At 42.6% G+C, this 20,211-nt stretch overlaps 1 protein-coding gene across 13 annotated transcripts in view; it reads left to right on the top strand.

The window, feature by feature from the left end:
- Fn1 (fibronectin 1) overlaps positions 1–20,211 on the top strand; it is a 65,696-nt gene that overhangs the window by 11,330 nt on the left and 34,155 nt on the right. For all 13 annotated transcript variants that reach the window (XM_075951742.1, XM_075951734.1, XM_075951736.1 and 10 more), the window contains exons 9-20: positions 182–358; positions 1,287–1,439; positions 2,432–2,560; positions 3,658–3,801; positions 8,175–8,296; positions 10,737–10,920; positions 11,115–11,291; positions 12,074–12,202; positions 12,457–12,546; positions 13,205–13,399; positions 14,187–14,459; positions 15,497–15,763. In XM_075951742.1, coding sequence (XP_075807857.1) covers positions 182–358; positions 1,287–1,439; positions 2,432–2,560; positions 3,658–3,801; positions 8,175–8,296; positions 10,737–10,920; positions 11,115–11,291; positions 12,074–12,202; positions 12,457–12,546; positions 13,205–13,399; positions 14,187–14,459; positions 15,497–15,763 — 2,040 coding nt within the window. The remainder of the gene's footprint in view (positions 1–181; positions 359–1,286; positions 1,440–2,431; positions 2,561–3,657; positions 3,802–8,174; positions 8,297–10,736; positions 10,921–11,114; positions 11,292–12,073; positions 12,203–12,456; positions 12,547–13,204; positions 13,400–14,186; positions 14,460–15,496; positions 15,764–20,211) is intronic.

Raw genomic sequence — 20,211 nt, 5'->3', positions numbered from 1 at the left:
GATGAAAATCCACTAAGAAGCTTAGGACTATATTATCAGATAGCTTTTATTCTGTGATAGGCCCTCTGGGAATTAGCAGCCGGAACCTGTCTCTGTCTAAGCCTTTGGTCGTCTATGCTCGTTGTACACACCAAAGCTCAGCTATAATCTTCCTGTTTGTGTGTTGTGTTGTCCTGGGCAGTTTTGGTTCAGACTCGAGGCGGAAATTCCAACGGTGCCTTGTGCCACTTCCCCTTCCTGTACAACAACCGTAACTACACCGACTGTACTTCTGAGGGCAGGAGGGACAACATGAAATGGTGCGGAACAACCCAGAACTATGACGTGGACCAGAAGTTTGGGTTCTGCCCCATGGCTGGTAAGATGAGGCCCTGTGAGTGATGCCTGTGGTCCACTAGCAGCCTGTGGGGAAGTATGATACACATATATGTATTATATCTTACGTTTGCAATTTGAGAAAGCTGTCAATAGCACTGGTTATCAGTATGCTTTTAAGATCCCACTGACATGACTGAATGTCAAAAACTAGAACACAATGCCAAGTACTTTTAAAATTTATGTCTTCAAATGTAAATTCACAAATATGTTTGCATCTTTAAAACTATCTAACTCGTTGTCACAGACTAGTAGTTATTGACACATGGCCAGTTTGACTGACACCACAGTTAAAAAGAGCGAAAGTGATCAGAAGAAGTCAAATTGTTTCCTGACAAATAGAGAACTGTCCCTGGTTTACCTAAATAATGAAGGAGGAGTCGGGTATTGGTTATTTTGTTTTTAAGTTTTGGGAGGCCTATAGAAGACATTTTATTTTCCAGTTGTAGAACCAGGAACTTGAGTGTCATGTGTGGGAAGAGGCAAGGAAAAGACAGTACCTTTCCTTTTTCTTATTTCAGCAAAAGGTGGCACTGGGTTTAAGAGGGAAAGTCCCTTTTGCATGGGATTTTATTTATGCTCAGTTTTTCTTTGAGCTAGAGTCAAAATAGGTGAAGTCACAGGGCTGTAGTTAAATCCAGCCTTCTAGATAATGAGAATCGACTGAAAGAACGTACACGATTTTCCTAGTCTGATTCTCCGGCTCTCCCTGTGTTTTTTTCTCCAGTCCCCTCTGGACTAGTTGTTTCCTGGAGGGTTCTAAACTCCACCTTCACCCAGCGGTGTGCATGCATGTCTTCTTCCCAAAGGAGAGGTCTTAGACTCCTCAAACAAGACCAGTAACTTCCTATGCCTGCCCATTTCTATCACGTGATCGTTTAGCAAGTATTTCTTGATCCTTTTCCAAACAGCCCATGAGGAGATCTGCACAACCAACGAGGGGGTCATGTATCGCATTGGGGACCAGTGGGATAAGCAGCATGATTTGGGCCACATGATGAGGTGCACGTGTGTTGGTAACGGTCGCGGAGAATGGGCCTGCATCCCTTACTCCCAGCTCCGAGGTACGCTGGTGTATTGGTGAGCAGGGGTACAGAGGGACTGTGTGAAAATCCATACCTGCCAAAAGCAGAGAAGGAATCACCCAGGGCCAGGTTTCTCCTTCACTGACTGTGCTGGAGAAGTTTCTTGTTTCCAGCAGCCCGTTGACAAAAGCTGGCAGAGTTTGGGTAGTTGTGGGGCTCTGGAAACAGTCCCAGAATGTAAGTACTTAAGTTGAGCCAAAAGGGTGGCTTCCTAAGGAGAGCACCAATGTTTGATCTTTTTAGCTCAAGATTATCCCTGTGTTTCTGTCTAGGGCAGATAAGATCTTTTTTTGTTTTTTTTTTCTTTTTTTTTTTTTTTTTTGGTTTTTCAAAACAGGGTTTCTCTGTGTAGCCCTGGCTATACTCACTCTGTAGACCAGGCTGGCCTCAAACTCACAGAGATCTGCCTGCCTCTGCCTCCTGAGTGCTGGGATTAAAGGCCTGTGCCCCTAACCTTCTGGCAGCCTATACGCCAATCTTATGGAGGCATTGTCTCAATTGAGATGCTCTCATCCCAGATATGTCTAGGTTTGCGCCAAGTTAGCAGAAACGACCCAGCACACATTCCTCTTAATTTCAAAAACCAGACCACATTACAGTATATGCTATACCCACTTTTCTACTCATCTAATTGTAACAATCAAAATTTAAATAAAATCATCAATTAAACTGGAATGCTAGAGGAACTAGGGCATTTATTTGTTGAAACACTAGTTTATTCACAGGAAGCTACAGTTTACCGTGGCTTTTCGTTTAGGACTGTAATCCTTGACAACTATAAGTCTATCAGACAGAATAAGACGGGAGTAAAAATTATGTTATTAAGCTTTAAAAAAGCTTGTTCTATTCCAGTAGAAAAGATATTTTAGCAGCTGTTAAATCCAGCAGTAGAACCTCATGCTATGAAAAAAGTACAATCTCTTCTATTTCATTAGTTAATGTTCATCACTATCCAACTGTTCCCTGAGCAGATCAGTGCGTTGTGGACGACATCACCTACAACGTGAACGACACATTCCACAAGCGCCACGAGGAGGGACATATGCTGAACTGTACGTGCTTCGGTCAGGGCCGGGGCAGATGGAAGTGTGATCCCATTGGTAAGTGGCTGCCTGTGATTGGAGGGTTTCATCTTGGAGCATGGTTAGCCGGTTGTGGAGAAGGACGGCTCTTTGATGTTGCCGCATTGCATTCACGCCACACCTTACGCAGTGGTCAGCAGAGAGCTTAGCCCAGTGTGTCTTCATCATGAGCCAGTGTACAGTCTGTCCTGCCTCTCATCTTTTTGCTGTTGTTGCTCAGTTTAGTGACAAGTGTCCTTTACTTCTGTTGAGTGGAGTTAGCTTTTCGATTCTGAATCATGAAAAGGAACTTTCTTTTACTGACTGTGGAAACATGGGTAAAGGACTAAGCCGGTAAATACCTTCTTTCAAAACACTCCGTCCTTTGGCCCACCGTATAATAGATAGGACTCTGCTAAACGGCGAAGGTTCAACCTTAAAAATAGCCCTATTCCAAAAATCCAAAGTTTAAGATAATCAATTCAGATGTCAGGCTAAAGGAGGCAGGCTGCGTCCTGAGACAACAAATTGATCCCAGCAGTTTGTTTGGCCTGAGATTGCAAAGCTGAGAAATCCAAAAGGCTTGTGTATACACTGCTCAGGTTTAAAATTTAGCTCATTAGTACAGAACCAGCTCCTGAATTTTGAAGGAATATATAAAACAAAAATCATTGCAAAGTTCTTTCTTGCTGTTCAAATGGCAAGTCAGTTACTTTGATATCTTACCTTTAAAATTTTAATTGATATCTAATTTTTAAAAATTAATATTCAGATTATGAGTATGTACCAAAATTTTAATCTTTACATTTTAAATTTAGCAATGTTTCTCTTTTAGGAAGCTGAATATCTTTCCTTCTCAGTTATCTACATTTTAGTTTTTATGACTGGTTTCCTCTATAAGATAAATTATTTGAACAAAATATTATTTTAGAAATAGGGAAATGACTCCACACACATATACTCAAACACTCACATGCACACATATCACACACATACACAGCCCCGCACACACCCCTACACGTACAACTATTATTTAAGAAGAATTGCAAGTTTTAGTTATATTTTAAGAATATACTCTATCACACTACAGTGATGTATTTGGGACTGTTTTAATGTTTTCCTTGCGTATGTTCTAGACCAGTGTCAGGATTCAGAGACCCGGACATTTTACCAGATCGGCGATTCCTGGGAGAAGTTTGTGCATGGCGTCAGATACCAGTGCTACTGCTACGGCCGTGGCATTGGGGAGTGGCACTGCCAGCCTCTGCAGGCCTACCCAGGTATGCAGCTCTGAGACTGACTGCTGACCCGTGGGGCGTCATGGTGGGACGCGTCAGCCTTGACTAACATTCGGGAGCCCAAATTGGGGGCCTTTCTCTATCCCATCCTTTTACATGTTACTGTTCAATATGTTTTTACTTATTTTCCTCTCTTCACCCTTCATTGGGTAAAAAGCACCAGAGCTTTTTACCCAATGAAGAAAAGGTGCGTGCTAAAGTTTACTCTGCAGTTAATTTTATCTCATCCCCCTCCCCCGTGTGTGTGTGTGTGTGTGTGTGTGTGTGTGTGTGTGTGTGTGTGCGTGTGTGTGTGTGTAGTGACTTGCTCTGGAAGTAGAAAGGATTTTTTCATTCTGTCCCTCAGAAGTCCCCTAGACAGAGGGGAGGAAGCACAGGATGAGGTATCAATATGTCCCCTGTCATCTTTAACCCTTCTCTGTGTTTACATTTCCTTTGTCTATGAGGTGGAATGTGGAACAAAATATCTGGAGCCAAGAGTTGAGTAACTTGGTCAACTTTACCCACACAGTTCCAATACCCCAAAATATTTATTGCTGTTTTGTTGTTGTTCGTTTTCTTCTACGAAGACATTGTGCCTGGCTATAAGGTTTATTAATTTGTGGGAAAACATTTAAAAATCATTGGATAACTGTAATATTACATTGAATTTATTATGTTAGTCGTTTCAGCAAAGTCTCTTAGATCTCCACTACTGATTTATTTATTTTAATTTCTTATTATCTTCTGAGTGTGGTGGGGGAGAAGGCGGTGTGCTGTGGCACACAGGTGAAGGTCAGAGACAACTTTGGGATGTTCTCTCTTCACCTTTCTCTGTACGGATTCTGGGGTCAGTCTCAGGTCTCCAGGTTTGTGTACGGCAAGTGCCTTACACTGAGCTGTCTTGCTGGCCCCAATTTTATACATGAAACTTGGCTTGTACTCAGAAATAAGAAGATTTGAGGTGAGATAACAGTCTGCAAGTAATAGAAGTTATAATAATAAATTAGCTCTGTAAGAGTTAAGGCTGAAATGTAAGATTAAATTATCTGCCTAAGAGAGTCGCCATCCCAGAGTAATCTATGGGGACCAAAGGCCATGTGAGCATGTGATCAGGCTTGACTGCTGGCTCTGACTGGGCTGTGACAGTCATACCAGGTAGCTTCGTTCTTTCTTCTCAGCTGTACAGCGGGAGACCGGCTTAATCACCTTTAAAGTCTTTTCCTGTCCTTCACACTAACACTCAGTGATCCCGAGCCCACTCTACCTCTCATGCATTGCTTTTATGAGCAGGAAAACTGTCCTCTGCCTGGTCCTTAGACATTGTCTGGGCGAGGGTAGGTGACTGCTTTGAGAGGTGGCCTGTCTCTTCACATGTTGGTTTAAGGGTCACTAAGCATTAAAATTTAATATTATTTCTCTGTGTTTAGCTTTTTGAGAGTCTCATCTAGCCCGCAGTGGCCTCAAACTTACTATGTAGCCGATCATAATCCTGAACTCCTGATGCTCCCGTCTCCACCTCCTACATGCTGGGGTCACATGTGTGCACTACTACACTTTAAGATCTGATTACAAATATGCTATACCTTCAGAAAATATATGCTCAGGAGACACTCTGTTAGAGATATGTCAGCTGACTTTGCTCCTAGTCTCTAAAAAAGGGCAGCATCAAAAGCCCATTGAACACAGAAGAGATTTCAGAGTGCGGAGTCGAGTGCTTGACCTCAGACACCGTGTAGTGGTTATCTCCGTGTGGGCTTCACTCGGTGCCTCGTGCCTGGCCTGGGAGGCTCCGAGAGTGTGGGAATGATTAAAACCCTGCGAATGGCTGAAAGACGGTGTCTGTTTGCCCTGTTTGTTCTTCCTACTGAGTCGGTAGAGTTGTTCAAACTAACCAAAGATAACGGGAATTTGGTTTGTCAATAAGCAAGTAGGAAAGCACAGCTCTCAGCAAATTAAGTAGGGAAAAGCGGTTGGTGTTAAAAGAAAAATTCATGAATGTTTAACTTCTCCAGGGTCACCATTACCAGAAACCACTCACTCTGACCTTATTTTCAAGCGATTTGGAAAGTGCATAATGTCTTTATTTCACAGTAGGAATTGCTTGTCAATGCCAGGAAGGTCCACTGGAAAAAAATCACACCAACTAACCAGTATCAAAAGGATTATAACAACCTTTCAATCTTAATAGTGTAAATGATAGCTAGGCCTCTAACTTTCCCGTCTTTATATCATAGGTGCTGGTGCAGGGTGTAGCGATGAGCTGGAATTTCTTTTACCCAAAAAACAACTCGGATAGTTTATATTTTCATTCTTACATAAAAATGTCCTAAGTCCCCTTTGCTGTTTAAGCAGTCCCTAAAAAGTGGAGCGTGTCATGAGCCTAGAGGGCTGGGGAGCTGGGGAGCTCAGTGGTTAGGAGTGCCTACTCCTCATGCAAGTCAGTTTGATTCCCGGTGCTCATGCTGGCTGGCCAATTGCCTGTAATTCTAGTCCCAGGGCATCTCACGTCTCTATCCTCGGCCAGCACCTGTGTTCACATACATGTACCCTCAACCCACCTAGGCATTTTAAAAATTAAATTAAAATAGAAAAATACTAGGATTTCAGGCCTGTGCTGGAGGTCTAAGAAAGGAAACGGAGCTTCGGTAGTTCCGCTTCACTGTGGTTGGCCATCCCAGCCATCGCTCTCCCCGCCCCCATCTTCCTCCCATCATCCCGTGTATTGGAATAGGATTAGTTAAATGTCATTCGTATTGTCTTAATAGACTTACTTCTCAGGGAGATTTAATCACTACATATTTCCCACTTCAAATTCACTATTGACAGACTAAATAAAATGCACATGAAATGTCTCTCTACCTGGGAGATTATAGTGGGGTTTCTCTAAAAGATCAACAACCTTATTTAGACGAACACAAATCATATAAGGACAAGTGTCTTTTTTTACTGATTTTTATGGGACCCTTTAAATAGTATTTGAAAGTTGGCTTTTTAGTCTATTTGCATTCGCGAGGCTCTTCATGCTTGGAAGGGCCATGGAAATGACTTCTGTTAATGGATCACATGACCAACCCATGTGGTAGGTGGAGCCTGTGTCTCTTTAGGATGCAAAGCTGAGAATTTTGTATGTGAATTTTGACATTCACCTTGTGGCATTAAGTGAAATTAAGATTCAATGAATATTTGTTAGTTTCCAACAAACTGAATTATTTCCAGTGTGGAAGTGAGCACATTATTCTAAAAGTTTTGGAGGTCATATAAGTATGTAAGTTACATATTTATTCCGCTAAAGAAAACTTTGTTTTCAGAGAATTTAGGAGCTGAAACCCTAATTAAACTGAAAGTCACTAATTTTTTCCCAAGACCACTCAGAAAACTGCTAGTGATGTGAAGTGCTCCTTTATGAACATGGAGAGCTTTGTTCTGCTGCACAGAACATTGGGGAGCAATTCTTACCTTAAGTTTTTAGAAGGACTTTGTACAGATGACCTTTGTCTGACGAAGACTAGAGAACAGAGAGGTTAAATATCTATTCTGTAAACCTTTGTCAACAAAATTTCATTATTATTCTGAGTGGAATCTACTATATTAAAAAATTGATCCCATTCTCTTACTTTGCTTTTTATTTTTCAAGCAAAAAAAAAACTAAATCCATCTTAAATTGTATTAGTAATAGTAATATCAAGATGTAAAAATGCTGAAGTTTTAAGTACATGGTCCCAATGTCATTTAAAAACAAAAAAAAAACAAAACCAACCAACCAATCAATACTTGATCTCCTTACAATTTAACCCGCAGTGATCAAAGAATGAAATGAGAAGTAGATCTCTTCTTCCAAATGCAGAGAAGGCTTAGCCAGATGGGGAAATAAGCCTGGGTCTTTAATTATTACCTTTGCCTGTTTGTCCAGGACTCAACGCCATTTGGAAATGTTTGTTTTCCATCACGTCCTATGGCCTTGGGGATGTTGCTCCCTTCTTAGTAGACTCATCTGTGCCGAAAGCCTCCATGATTCAGACTTTTTCTTAAAAGAGCTATAATAAAATTAGCAGCTGGGGTCTGCATTCTGAACTGCATTATTTGTGTTATGGAAAATTCACAGCTGTCTCTCAACTCTTGCTCTGAAGGCAGAGAAGAAAGCGAGCTGTGAGAAATTGCAGTGGTTTTTGTTTTATTTATTAGAGAAAAAAAATCTATTTTATTTCTTATGGAAAAGGCAATAATTATCAGGTCAAACCAGACCAGTTTCTAATATATAAAAGGTTTAGCTAAACACATCATTTTTATTATGCCCTTATTTTTTGAGGAGCAAACAGTCTTTTAGGATGGACATCCACGTGTAATAAAAAGAAATCACACATTTTCATTTTCAGGCACAACGGGTCCTGTCCAAGTAATTATCACAGAGACTCCCAGCCAGCCCAATTCCCACCCCATCCAGTGGAATGCACCAGAACCATCGCACATCACCAAGTACATTCTCAGATGGAGACCTGTGAGTATTAGCTCAGGAGCCGTGGACTCTGGGACTCCTGACCTTACCAGGTTGGGATATGGTATTCTGTGGTTTTGTTTCTGGTTTTGAGTCAACAGAGCTGATCCCTTGTCAGATGGTATTTATATTTTCTTAGTGTCTAGCCAATCTGTGGTCAGTCGAATTGACATGTTGATTTAGGGTTTTTTTGTTTATTTGTTTTGATATCTAGAAGAAATTAGGCCTTTGTGTTAGAAAGGTCTTAGAAGCCATAATGCTTACAGCTATTCTCATCCAACGTGGAGAGACAATTTGAAATTTTGATATGCTTTACACTTTGCAACTCCATTAAAGGTAAAATGGCATTTTCAAATTATGTCCAGAGTTTGAAAGCCATTTAAATGAATGTCACCCTTTTGATCAAGTCAACTGTACTTTGGTCCTCTAGAGTTATTGAGACAGAAGGGAATGAGGGAATGAGAGAATGGAGGGGCAGAGAAGGGATTATAGCTGGCTTCTGAAAGGAAACGAACCCTAGAGTTTTCTAGCCACCTAGATTCTGAAACTGTACTAAGGTTATTAGTCTATTAAACTTTGATGTCTCTTTTTCCTCTCAGACCTGCTCTCTACAAAGTTCATGACATAATTTGAAAAACACTATTTTAGAAGGGAAAAAAATATACTTTCTAAAATCACATCTGCCCAATTGTAAATAATCCAAGACAACAGAAAGCGTTTGACTTATGACATTAACTCATGCAGTTGAATTTAAACTCTGGGGAAAATCCATACTGTTGAGATCATTCCTGTCCTTCTCTTGCACTGTGGTGTTCATCGTCTTGAGGAGTCAGTCTCCAACGTAACATCTGGCAGTGTCAATCAGTGATGCTTTCCCCCTTCAATATCTCCCCCATCATCTCTCTCTCTTCATCTTTTCATTTTATCGCCATTTTTATTCACTTTGAACTTAACTCTGAAGCATTTTTGCAAAGCTAGTACAAAAGGGGGGTTTACAGATAGGTACAAAATATACATTGACTAGAGACATCTTCACGTTCGATTAAATTCTTTGAGTATTTTCTTGGTTTGGGTTTTGCTGTGTTTTGTTTTGAGGCATGTCTCCTTCGGCCGAGACTAGTTGCGTTTACTTACACAGCTGAAGCTCTTGAACTGCCTCCACCCGTCGCGTGCTTGACGGCAGGTGTCGTCCATCTTCCCCTCTTTATGTGGTGCTCGAGGTTGAACTCGGCCCATGGCCGTGTTCGGCCAGCACTCTATCACCTGAGCCCTGCCCACGGTCTCTTTAAAATTTTAACAAAGAATTCCTGGTTTTTGTTGTTGTTGTTTTGTTTTTATGTAGGCAATCTGACACTTTACATTTCGATATTTTCTTCTGATGGCCAAGAAACTTTACATTGTATACAAGTTTTTTGTTTTTGTTTTTTTGCCAATTTTTAAAGTAACATAATGGCTAATTTCAATTTATTTCAACATTTGAGCAAAACCTTAAATTTAAAGAGTACTTGGATCACTTTCATTTATCTTCAAAATAAAAACTGGCACTAGAACATTTGAAGCATGTACAAACTTGATTGGATAACTTTTTTTTTTTTAAATCTCCGGGCATTAAACATGTATTTGATATTTAAACCGCTTTAGAATATTTACACTTAAAAGGACTTCTTGTTTGAAGTCTGGGTGTTTCTTTTCCAAACCATCTATTGCAATGAGTTTTGCAGTCCATGACATATTAATGAAGTTGGACAGGATATAAGAATGTAAACCGGAGGGAGAAGATTAAATAAACTGAATTATATTCTTCTGCAGTCTTTCCCAAAGCTGGCTAACCGCTCTCGATAGGTTGTTCATTTCCAAGGATGAGTCACACAACCAGACAAGTTGAATCTTGTTTGTGATGGCCCCAGGATCTGAGTCAAGCCCATATTATGCTTTCCAGTGTCTCTATAAGGCAAGGAACTTGAACTGTATCCTGCCAAGTTGAAAGATAGAGTGTGTGGCCTTTTCTCACTTCAGAGAGAAATGGGTCTCTTGGTTTACTGGAAAAGTTGAAAGAGGCTGAATTAAGGATGCTAGTATTAAATTATTCAATAATTGGCCGTAGGGAGGTGTTCAGCACCTCAACTGTGTAACTCTGAAAAACACGCTTTAACTATTTCTCCGCCTGTAAAGGGGGAGCAGTGGTGTGTTCACTTCTGGCAGGGAGATGGAGATTAGCTTGAGAAGCAAGCACAGCACCCTGGGCACATGGTAAACGACTTGGCCAAGTAATTAATTAACATCAACAAACTCAGTAGAGGCCCCTCTGAATCAAGTTTCCCACCATTGTCTTCCAAAACGGAGCTGTGAGAATCCTTTGTTCTTCTTTGAAGATTACTGAGTACCAGCCAGAAATGTCGGTCCCCACCAACACTTACGCCATATGTTCTTTTTAAACTGTCAGAAAACCTCTACGGGCCGCTGGAAAGAAGCCACCATTCCAGGCCACCTCAATTCCTATACCATCAAAGGCCTGACCCCGGGTGTGGTATATGAGGGTCAGCTCATCAGCATCCAGCAGTATGGACACAGAGAAGTGACGCGTTTTGACTTCACCACCAGCGCAAGTGCCAGCACACCTGTGACCAGTACGTAGCCGGCATCTTTGGGGCTGTGCCATTCTTGGGGCCGTGCCTGCATGGCTCAGGCATAGGCTCCGTGCAGGAGGTTCTCTCCTCAGCTGCTTTCTTTCATAAACGGCACCTGTATTTTCTTCTCAACAGCTTCCGTGCACAGAGAGCATTCTAGATAACCAAACCGGTTTTCATTGCCCTTCCTCTAGGCAACACAGTGACGGGAGAGACTACACCCTTTTCTCCCGTTGTGGCCACTTCTGAGTCTGTAACTGAAATCACAGCCAGCAGCTTTGTGGTCTCGTGGGTCTCAGCTTCTGACACTGTGTCCGGATTCCGGGTGGAGTATGAGCTGAGCGAGGAGGGCGATGAACCACAGTACCTTGGTGAGTAGGATGTGTGGCTGGTTCAGTGCAGGTTAATAGATGCTTGCTTGGGAGAATTGTGGTCACTGGAACTACTCCACAGTTCAGACTGAAGACACTCCCTTCCATTAAAGCAAGGAGAGAGCTGATCCTCTCTGACCAGGCTGGGATTCCTCATCGGACTGCATAAGGGACCAGAACGAGACATGCAGCTGACAACGTTATCTTTTATTCATGCACAGCTACCGTCTTTTATGCTTTTTAAAGAGCCTAGTGATTGGGGGTCTTTTCAAATGCTAGCCTAGTGCCAATGAGATGGCTCAGTGAGCGAAGGTCCTCACTCCCAAGCCTGACAACCTGAGTTCATCCCTGGGTGGAAGGAGAGGATGGAGTCCCACAAGCTGTTTGACTGCTAGTCCTCTGACCCCACCCCCCACATGTGTGCTGTGGCATTCAAATCAGAGCCTCTCCCTCAAATAAATGCAATAATAAGAAGATACTGGGCAAACTTGTGTGAATGGGACCCAGATCATAAAAATGAACATTTTTCCTCCCCCACCTTATCATCCTTCCACCCATGGCTACTACCCTGATGTCTAACGACAGCTATAGGGAAAAAAATCAGAGGGAGGTTATTAAAAATTATACATCTTTAGGGGGAGAGATGGAAAATGAAAGAACATTCGTTGGAAATTTCAGGCTATTCACTAGTATTCCTCCTGGTCTTTCCCCCATGAATATAGAATTCTTAAAAGCCATAGACGGTTGGCTCCTGGCCACTAACCTCTCCCTTTCTGTTACAGATCTTCCAAGCACAGCCACTTCTGTGAACATCCCTGACCTGCTCCCAGGCAGGAAGTACATTGTCAATGTCTATCAGATATCTGAAGAGGGAGAGCAGAGCTTGATCCTGTCTACATCACAGACGACAGGTGTGTGCGTGTGTGTGTGTGTGTGTGCATTAAACCATGTTCAAAGAATCTTCAGTGTGGGCTATGCTGGGGGATATGATACATATGTGTAATCCCAGACTTGGGAAGCAGAGGCTGTTCCAGGCTAGTGTACATTACCAGACACTAAAAACAGTTTTGGACAGCTTTTACTATTATTATTATTGTTATTATTATTATTATTACAGTAAAGCATGGGCTTGTAGCAATGCTGACAGCCTTTCTTTTTCTGTTAGCACCTGATGCTCCTCCAGACCCTACCGTGGACCAGGTTGATGATACTTCAATTGTTGTTCGCTGGAGCAGACCCCAGGCACCCATCACAGGTCATCTTTGGCTTCTGTGTTTACTTGGATATATAGATGTGGACTGAGGAAATTCTGATGTGATTGGTACCACCTTTAAAACTTCCATTTAAGTGCTTAAAAGTGTGTGTGTGTGTGTTTGTGTATGTGTGTATATACGTCAAATCTTCCAAGGCTACTTCATTATGAATTGTTTTCCTTCAAATCCATTTATCACCCCCTCAGCCCCCAACACCTCCAGCTTTGTGGCTCACTGAAGCAGCTTGCAAGGCCTGCAGAGGTAGACTGTCCCTTGCAACCCTGGGATTCAGTGCTGAAGAGGGAGCTGAGTGGCTGCTTAGCTTCATCAGTGAAGGTTGCAAAAGGTGCAGACAGAGCTCCCCGCCCACAGTTCCAGAAAGAGAAATCAGTGTACCCTCTCATCTTGCTGCTTCACTAATTGATAGGTCTCTGTCTTCGAGGATATTTGTTGTTAAAAGATCTGGATCGCTTCTCTGATCTCTGTGCTAATCAGGCATCATCATAGGAAATGATAACCCTGGAAGACCCCCAAAAGAATCTTGCTGATTCTTAACAGTCAAACAAATGCAGAAGGCCATTAGAAAGGAGAGATGTATTATTTGCCTAGCCTCGGCTTCACAAGACTATGTAGCTAGACACTTTTCTCCTAAACCTGCAGGGTACAGAATCGTCTATTCTCCGTCAGTCGAAGGCAGTAGCACGGAGCTCAACCTTCCTGAAACAGCCAACTCCGTCACCCTCAGTGACCTGCAGCCCGGTGTGCAGTACAACATCACCATCTATGCCGTGGAGGAGAACCAAGAGAGCACGCCAGTGTTCATCCAGCAAGAGACTACTGGCACCCCGCGATCTGGTAACTTCAAAATGCCACCTCCCCTGCTGTCTGACCCTGTAGGACTCCACCAGACAGCAGCTCTAACCTTCCAGAAGAAGAAAAAGCATGTATGGATCATATTCATCTTCTTAGCTTCCAGGGAGGACCAAGGTGCAAGTCACATGACTGGCAGGACCTTGAGAGCAAGCTGTTTCTGTCTCTAGCAGTTTTGATATTCCTATCACTTAAATCAGCTGTTCTCAACCTTCCTAATGCTGCAACCTAAATTTAATACAGTTCGTTGTGTTGTGGTGACCCCCAACATAAAATTATTTTTGTTGCTATTTCACAACTAATTTTGGGTACTGTTATGAATCATAAATATTTCTGTTTTCTGAGTACCGCTGACCTAAATGCTGAAATGTCAGTGCTAGGAAGGAACTTATCAAAGTCAAATATTAGGTTTTCTGGTTAAAAAAATGGCAACATCTCATTTTATTTTCCTAAGACACCTAAGAACTGTTTAATCTTTTCTCTTAATTACCATGAAATGAGCCAATTAAACAAATACACCACGGTTTTTCTGTAGGTATCTTAAAGTGAAAGCATTTTTATCTTTGGTATTTATTTCAACTACTTGCTTTTATGCTATAAACGTCTATAGACACGAGATAAAGATTCCAGCATCCGTTAGACTAACCATAAATATTGATGCACAAAAAAAGCCTATTTTTAGTATTGGCCAAGAATGAATGGATCTAAGAAATGACGTTTAGCAACAACCTGAAGTGGGCGTATTGAATGACACATTTCTCTTGTCTACTAGATAAAGTTCCCCCTCCCAGGGACCTGCAGTTTGTGGAAGTGACAGATGTGAAAGTCACCATCATGTGGACGCCTCCTGATAGTGTGGTTACTGGCTACCGTGTGGATGTCCTCCCTGTCAACCTGCCTGGGGAGCACGGGCAGAGGCTGCCCGTGAGCAGGAACACCTTTGCTGAGATCGTCGGGCTGACCCCCGGGGTCACGTACCAGTTCAACGTCTTTGCTGTGAACCAGGGCAGGGAGAGCAAACCTCTGACTGCACAGCAGACCACCAGTAAGTCCCGTTCCCGCCAGCCTGCCTGTCTTCTTGCCCTGCCCCCGAGCTCTACACCCCTCAGGTCTACATGATGCTCACTCTCTCTCAGTCTCTTAACGCTTAGCAGTTACCAGGCAGGGGTGTGTGGCTCTGTGGTAGAATGTGTGTCTCGCATGTGCCAGCCCCTGGAATATATCCCTAGCACCACAGTGAGTTAATAAATAAGACTTCTAAGCTTTTCGTGATGCCGGGCACCAAGTTACCTGTTTATTTCTTCACCAGAAATGTACAAAAGAAAATGTGATTTCTCTTGGGAATGGGAAGAAACTTGAAATCCTTTTCAGCCCAGTATCTAGGCAGTGACAGAAGTGTCTCTAAACCACCTTTTGGCTTCCAAAGCTCATGTGACGCTCATACCGTCTCTGGAACGTTCCTAAAAGATGTTTTAACTTCCCATGGGGAAACCCAGTTATCATTCTCAAAAAGAAAAGTGATAATCTATGTAATTCCCTCTGGTAGTAAAAGCTCCCCACTGTTTCACCTTGAGACTGGGGTCCTGTGGATCTGTTTTAATTGTTGCAATCAGGTCTTTGCGAGAGAGCTTTTATTTCCCCAGAAGAGGACTAGTCAGTCAACACACGCCTTAGCATGTACCAAGCTTTCCTTGCCCTGAGCCTGCTGAGTCACCCATCCCTTAACCTTTCTAGCCCAAAGCAAATTATGGGGTTTGCAAAGTGTTTGTTTTGTTTTAAAAAAAAAAAATACTGTCACTACAGTGTCACTATAATTTATTTCCAAGGATGGTGGGTAAATCATGCTGGGAAAATTAGCCTTTCCAAAGACAACAGACCAGTAAAAAAGGTCAATGAATTCTCATAACTGACAGGATTTCGGCAAAATTCTACATCATCCCCCACCCAGTCCCCAGTTTCCAGGGGTGTGGCTTTGACTTTAGTTTCAACCTCGAGGAGTGAGAACTTGGAATATTTCATCAAGCATGGTAATTAGTGACCTAAACGTTTCTTGACACATTTGATCTTGGTTTTGTTTTCCAGAACTTGATGCTCCCACGAACCTCCAGTTTGTCAACGAAACTGACAGAACGGTTCAGGTGACCTGGACCCCTCCTCGGGCCCGGATAGCAGGGTACCGACTGACGGTGGGCCTGACTCGAGGAGGCCAGCCCAAGCAGTACAATGTGGGGCCTTCAGCCTCCAAGTATCCCCTGAGAAACCTACAGCCTGGGTCTGAGTACACTGTGACCCTGGTGGCTGTGAAAGGAAACCAACAGAGCCCCAAAGCCACCGGAGTCTTTACTACCTGTAAGTTGAAACTCAAATGCCTTTCTTTAGCAAAGCTACATGTTTTTACCTATGTTGACTTTTTCCGTCTTTCCGCTTTTTAAAAGTTAATTTAAAAGCCATATTGCATCATCTATAGCAGGGCCACTGGAAGCACGCCCTGTGGACTGGCTGCTCTGTGACTTTTTGTGACCGAGCTGCTGTAAGGTACAGAGCTTTGCTAAAGGGACATCACAGTGCATGGCCTTTGCTTGGGCTGGTAAATGTTTCGAAGCAAGATTTTCTTGCTAAAGGAAGCAGTGTGTGAATTTGCAGGTATTTCCAAGTTCCTCCTGTGCTTCTGGGCTAATGCTGAGTCAGGAGGGCATGGGAGATGGCTCAGTGGATAAAGTACATGTTGCTTACATGCGAGGATCTGAGTTCAGTTCCCCAGCACAGACATAAAAGGCCAGGTTCAGTGGTGCATACTTGTAATCCTAGCACTGGGAGACAGAGGGCAGCTTACAGCCAGTGTTGTTGCTAGTTAGTATATCTCCAAAACTACACAGCGGAGGCCAGGTGTGCTGGTGAACAACTCTCATCCCAGTACTCAGGAGGCAAAGACAGGTGGATCTCAATGAGTTCGAAGCAGCCTGGTGTACATAGAGATTTCCAGGACAGTCAGGACTACAAGGAGACTCTGTCTTTATATATAGCACAAACAAACAGAGGAAGCTCCTTGATGCCCACCTCTGACTTCCTCACAGACGTCATGGACGTGTAGACTGCGCACGCATACATGCACACAAAGAAGAAAATATGGACTAAATGCCAGCAGACAGAATATTATCGGTATTTAACAGAATTAGTATCATCCCATTATTCTGGGCATCAAATGAAAGTCATTTATGTAAACCGAAAAACACCCATGGTTTGAGCAGACACCCGCAAACAGAGTGCGAGGCTAAACAAATGATTTCTTTGAGAGCCTGGGCTGCCACAGGCTACAGTACTTCACAGAGCTGGGGCCTGGCTCCCCTTCCTCTTCCCTAAACTGTAAATTTCACAGGGAGGAAAAAATACAGGAGTTTTTGGCCATGGCTATTCCTTTTACTCAACATTTTAGAAGAAATTTCTTTAATCTCTTATTTGGCTGCATCCTATTAAAGGCCTAAATTCACAAGCTGTTTCTCTACTAAGTACACTTCATTTCCATGACAAAGAGTTATGAGATCTTCCTGCTGAACACTTATCTGTTGTTTTCTACTCGACGTTCCGAATTACAGAGGCACCTAACGTAGCCTGCTTTTGGCCCTTAGTGCTGCATTTCCCCCAGTTCTCAGCTGCTCAGGAACTTCCAAGTCTTCTTGGACTAATTTTGAAATAGGGATCCTCAAAAGCATTAAAGCGTAATCAAGGGGCTGGAAAGATGGCTCAGTGGTTAAGAGCACTGACTCTTAACCTCTTCCAGAGAAGCTGGGTTCAATTCCCACATGGCAGTTTATAGCTATCTGGGACTCCAGTTCCAGGGGACCTGACACCCTCACACAGACATACACATAGGCAGAACACCAGTGCACATAAAATAAACATAAAATTTTGGGGAAAAATGTAATCTAAGCCAAGTGTGGTGGCAGATGCCTTTAACCGCAGCACTCAGTAGTAGGTAGCTGCAGGCTTATCTCTGTGAGTTCAAGGCCAGCCTGGGCTACACTAGGGAGATCCTGAACAGTCAGGGCTATTTAGAGAGAGCCTGTCTTAAACAAAACAACAAGGAAAAAACAACAACAAAAAAAAGCAAAAGACGAACAAACAAAAAACCAAACAAAATAAATTTAAAAATAAATAAAAATAATAATCTAGAAAAAACTTAGTTTGTAAATTACTCTGCAGTTTCCCTGAGAAGATCCGCTGTCCACTGTCCCGCACAGGAATCTGGTTTACCAACTTATTTGCATGCCTATTTGGTGGTGTGAGTCTGAACAATGAAGGTTCTTCCCTTCGAATTTGTTAATCAGAAGCTAATGAAGTCGGCTTTTCGTGTACAAGAGAATTCACTTGAAATTTCGCTATTTTATGCTGCCTGGTTTTGAGGTCGTCTGAAACCCACTCTCAGGAAGTTAATGTCAGTTTTTCCTCAAATACCCATTTTTTTCTAATAGATGTCCTTCAAGTGAATCAGGTTGGAGGTGTCAGTGCACACTGCCTGCGAATAGACGGCTTCTGGGTGTGATAGTAAAATTCGTATTAGCTGCAGATTAACTAACATACTTCATTGTACGTAGTGTCCTTTCCCAAAACTTTTGGGTAGATTGGTGACTGAAGGATAAACAGTGCAAAGGCTCAAACTTAAACCTACCAGCGTAAGGCAGGGGTTAATTGCACAAGTCCTTTCGGACCTCAGCTATAACAGCAGCAGGGCCTGTGAGCTTCAGTTTCGGGAGCTTTAGTAAATCTGACCTTGGAAACAACTTTCCTGAGTTTTATATCTCATGTTACACTCTTAAGAGCAATCGTGGGAAAAGCTGGGAGAATAAGCTGCTTCTGGGAGGAATCATCCAGCCTTCTGTATCGAGGGCATATTTTTATTTCTCAACAGCTAGATTGGTCCTCACCTAACAATCCCTGCCAGAACCCATAATCCGTACTTACAGGAGCATCCTTTGTTTGACATCAGATTGTGGGTTTGTGGTTCTGGGATCTTCCTGTAGTGGCCTGTCTGGGCAAGGGAGTATTGTCTCAGATGGGGCAAAATTTAGCTGCCTGGGTCTAGGAATAGAAAATGCCTAGTCCAGGTGAAAGGAGTTGACTGTTCTGAATTGATTTTGTTTGTTTGGTTTGGTTTGTTTTTGTTTTTAGGGACAGGGTTTCTCTGATAGCCCTGGCTGTTCTGGAACTTACTTTGTAGATCAGGCTGGCCACAAACTCAGAGTTCTGGCTGCCTTTGCTACCCAAGTGCTGGGGAAGGATAATCCATTTTGATTATTTCTTGGGGGCAGTTAAGAATGGTCACCCAGGACTGGCTCAGGTCTTCTCAAAAAGTTGGCAGCAGGCAAGCAATATATGATTCCAGGTCACCAATCCGAGTTACCTCAAGTGCCATCAAGATAGCGTACTTATGAAGCAGCTGCTATCACAGTAGGTAGTGAGGGCAATACTCGGTTCAGCAACGACAGCAGTCTCTCCATATGTATTTGATTCTTACTTCCACATCACATTTTAAAATAAAAGTTAAAAATGAGACCATAAATCCAAACTGAGAAGATAAACATGGAAGAATTGTAATATTGGATCTGAATTCTCATGTCATACAAAAAAAAATAGCAAGCTGAGCAGAGTGAAAGATGACAGTATTTTCATCCTTGCCTGGGGCTGGAGTGGAATGGAGTTGGAAGGGTACTTGCCTTCCTGGGTTTGATCTCCAGCACTTACACGTGTTGGGGTGTATACCTAGATTACAGGGAAGTGGGGGGTGGAGTTAGGCTAGCCTGAGCTACATGAAACCCTGACTAAACAAAGAAGAGAAAGAAACAAGCAAGAAATTAATCCTCGTTTGTATGACTGGAGGGTAATTAACCATTCATAATTTATGTAAATGCATTCTGTGCGGTTTATTACAGGAGTAAGAGTAAACGGGGCTATCAAAACACTTAGCAAACAACTTTGAATGGAATAATTCAGATATCTTGGTTTCTGGGGCCTTGCTACTCTACATTTATAATCAAACCTGCAAGGTGCTTGGAAACATTTATCTTAATTCTGCATACATACTTCTCTTTTAAATTTTTATATTTTAAAATAGCCGGGCATTGGTGGTGCACGCCTTTAATCCCAGCACTCAAGGAGGCAGATGCAGGTGGATCTCTGTGAGTTCGAGGCCAGTCTGGTCTCCAGAGGGCATTCCAGGACAGCCAGAACTATACAGAGAAACTCTTTCTCAAAAACAAAAAAATAAAATAAAATAAAAAATTGTGTATATGTGTGGGGGAAGGGGAGGTATGTGCATGAGGAGTGTGGGTGCTCAGAGAATCCAGAAGAGGGTGTTGGGTGTCTGACCCATGGCTCGATTTCCAGTTGGCTGTGAGCTACCCATTGTGGGTGCTGGAAACTGAACATAGGTCCTCTGCAAAAGCAGTATTTATCTTAATGGCTGAATCTTATCTCTGGTCCACGTATTTTTTTAAAATTAGAATATTCACTAATTTTTTTTTAAAAAAATGATGTTAGAATATCAAGCATGCATACTTTTGTTGCTTTAGGTACCAAAAGTCTGTAGTATTAGTATTCTGATGGTCCATCACATGCTTGAGGGGTGGATCTTTAGAACTTGTAGCGTGTCTTAATAGTGTCAGACTCTCCAATTGCATCTAAAGGTAATTTTCCACTCTTGTGGAATGATTCAGCACGAAGCTGCACCTGTGGTTTTCTTGTTCATGAAGGCAAAGGGAGAAAGCGGGCGGCTGCTAATGCGTGCTGAGCAGGTGTGTGAT

This window comes from Microtus pennsylvanicus, chromosome 17 (assembly GCF_037038515.1).
Source record: "Microtus pennsylvanicus isolate mMicPen1 chromosome 17, mMicPen1.hap1, whole genome shotgun sequence".
In the NCBI taxonomy this organism is placed as follows: domain Eukaryota; kingdom Metazoa; phylum Chordata; class Mammalia; order Rodentia; family Cricetidae; genus Microtus; species Microtus pennsylvanicus.
The sequence above is the reverse complement of the archived record's forward strand: the minus strand, read 5'-3'. Positions and strand labels throughout refer to the sequence as shown.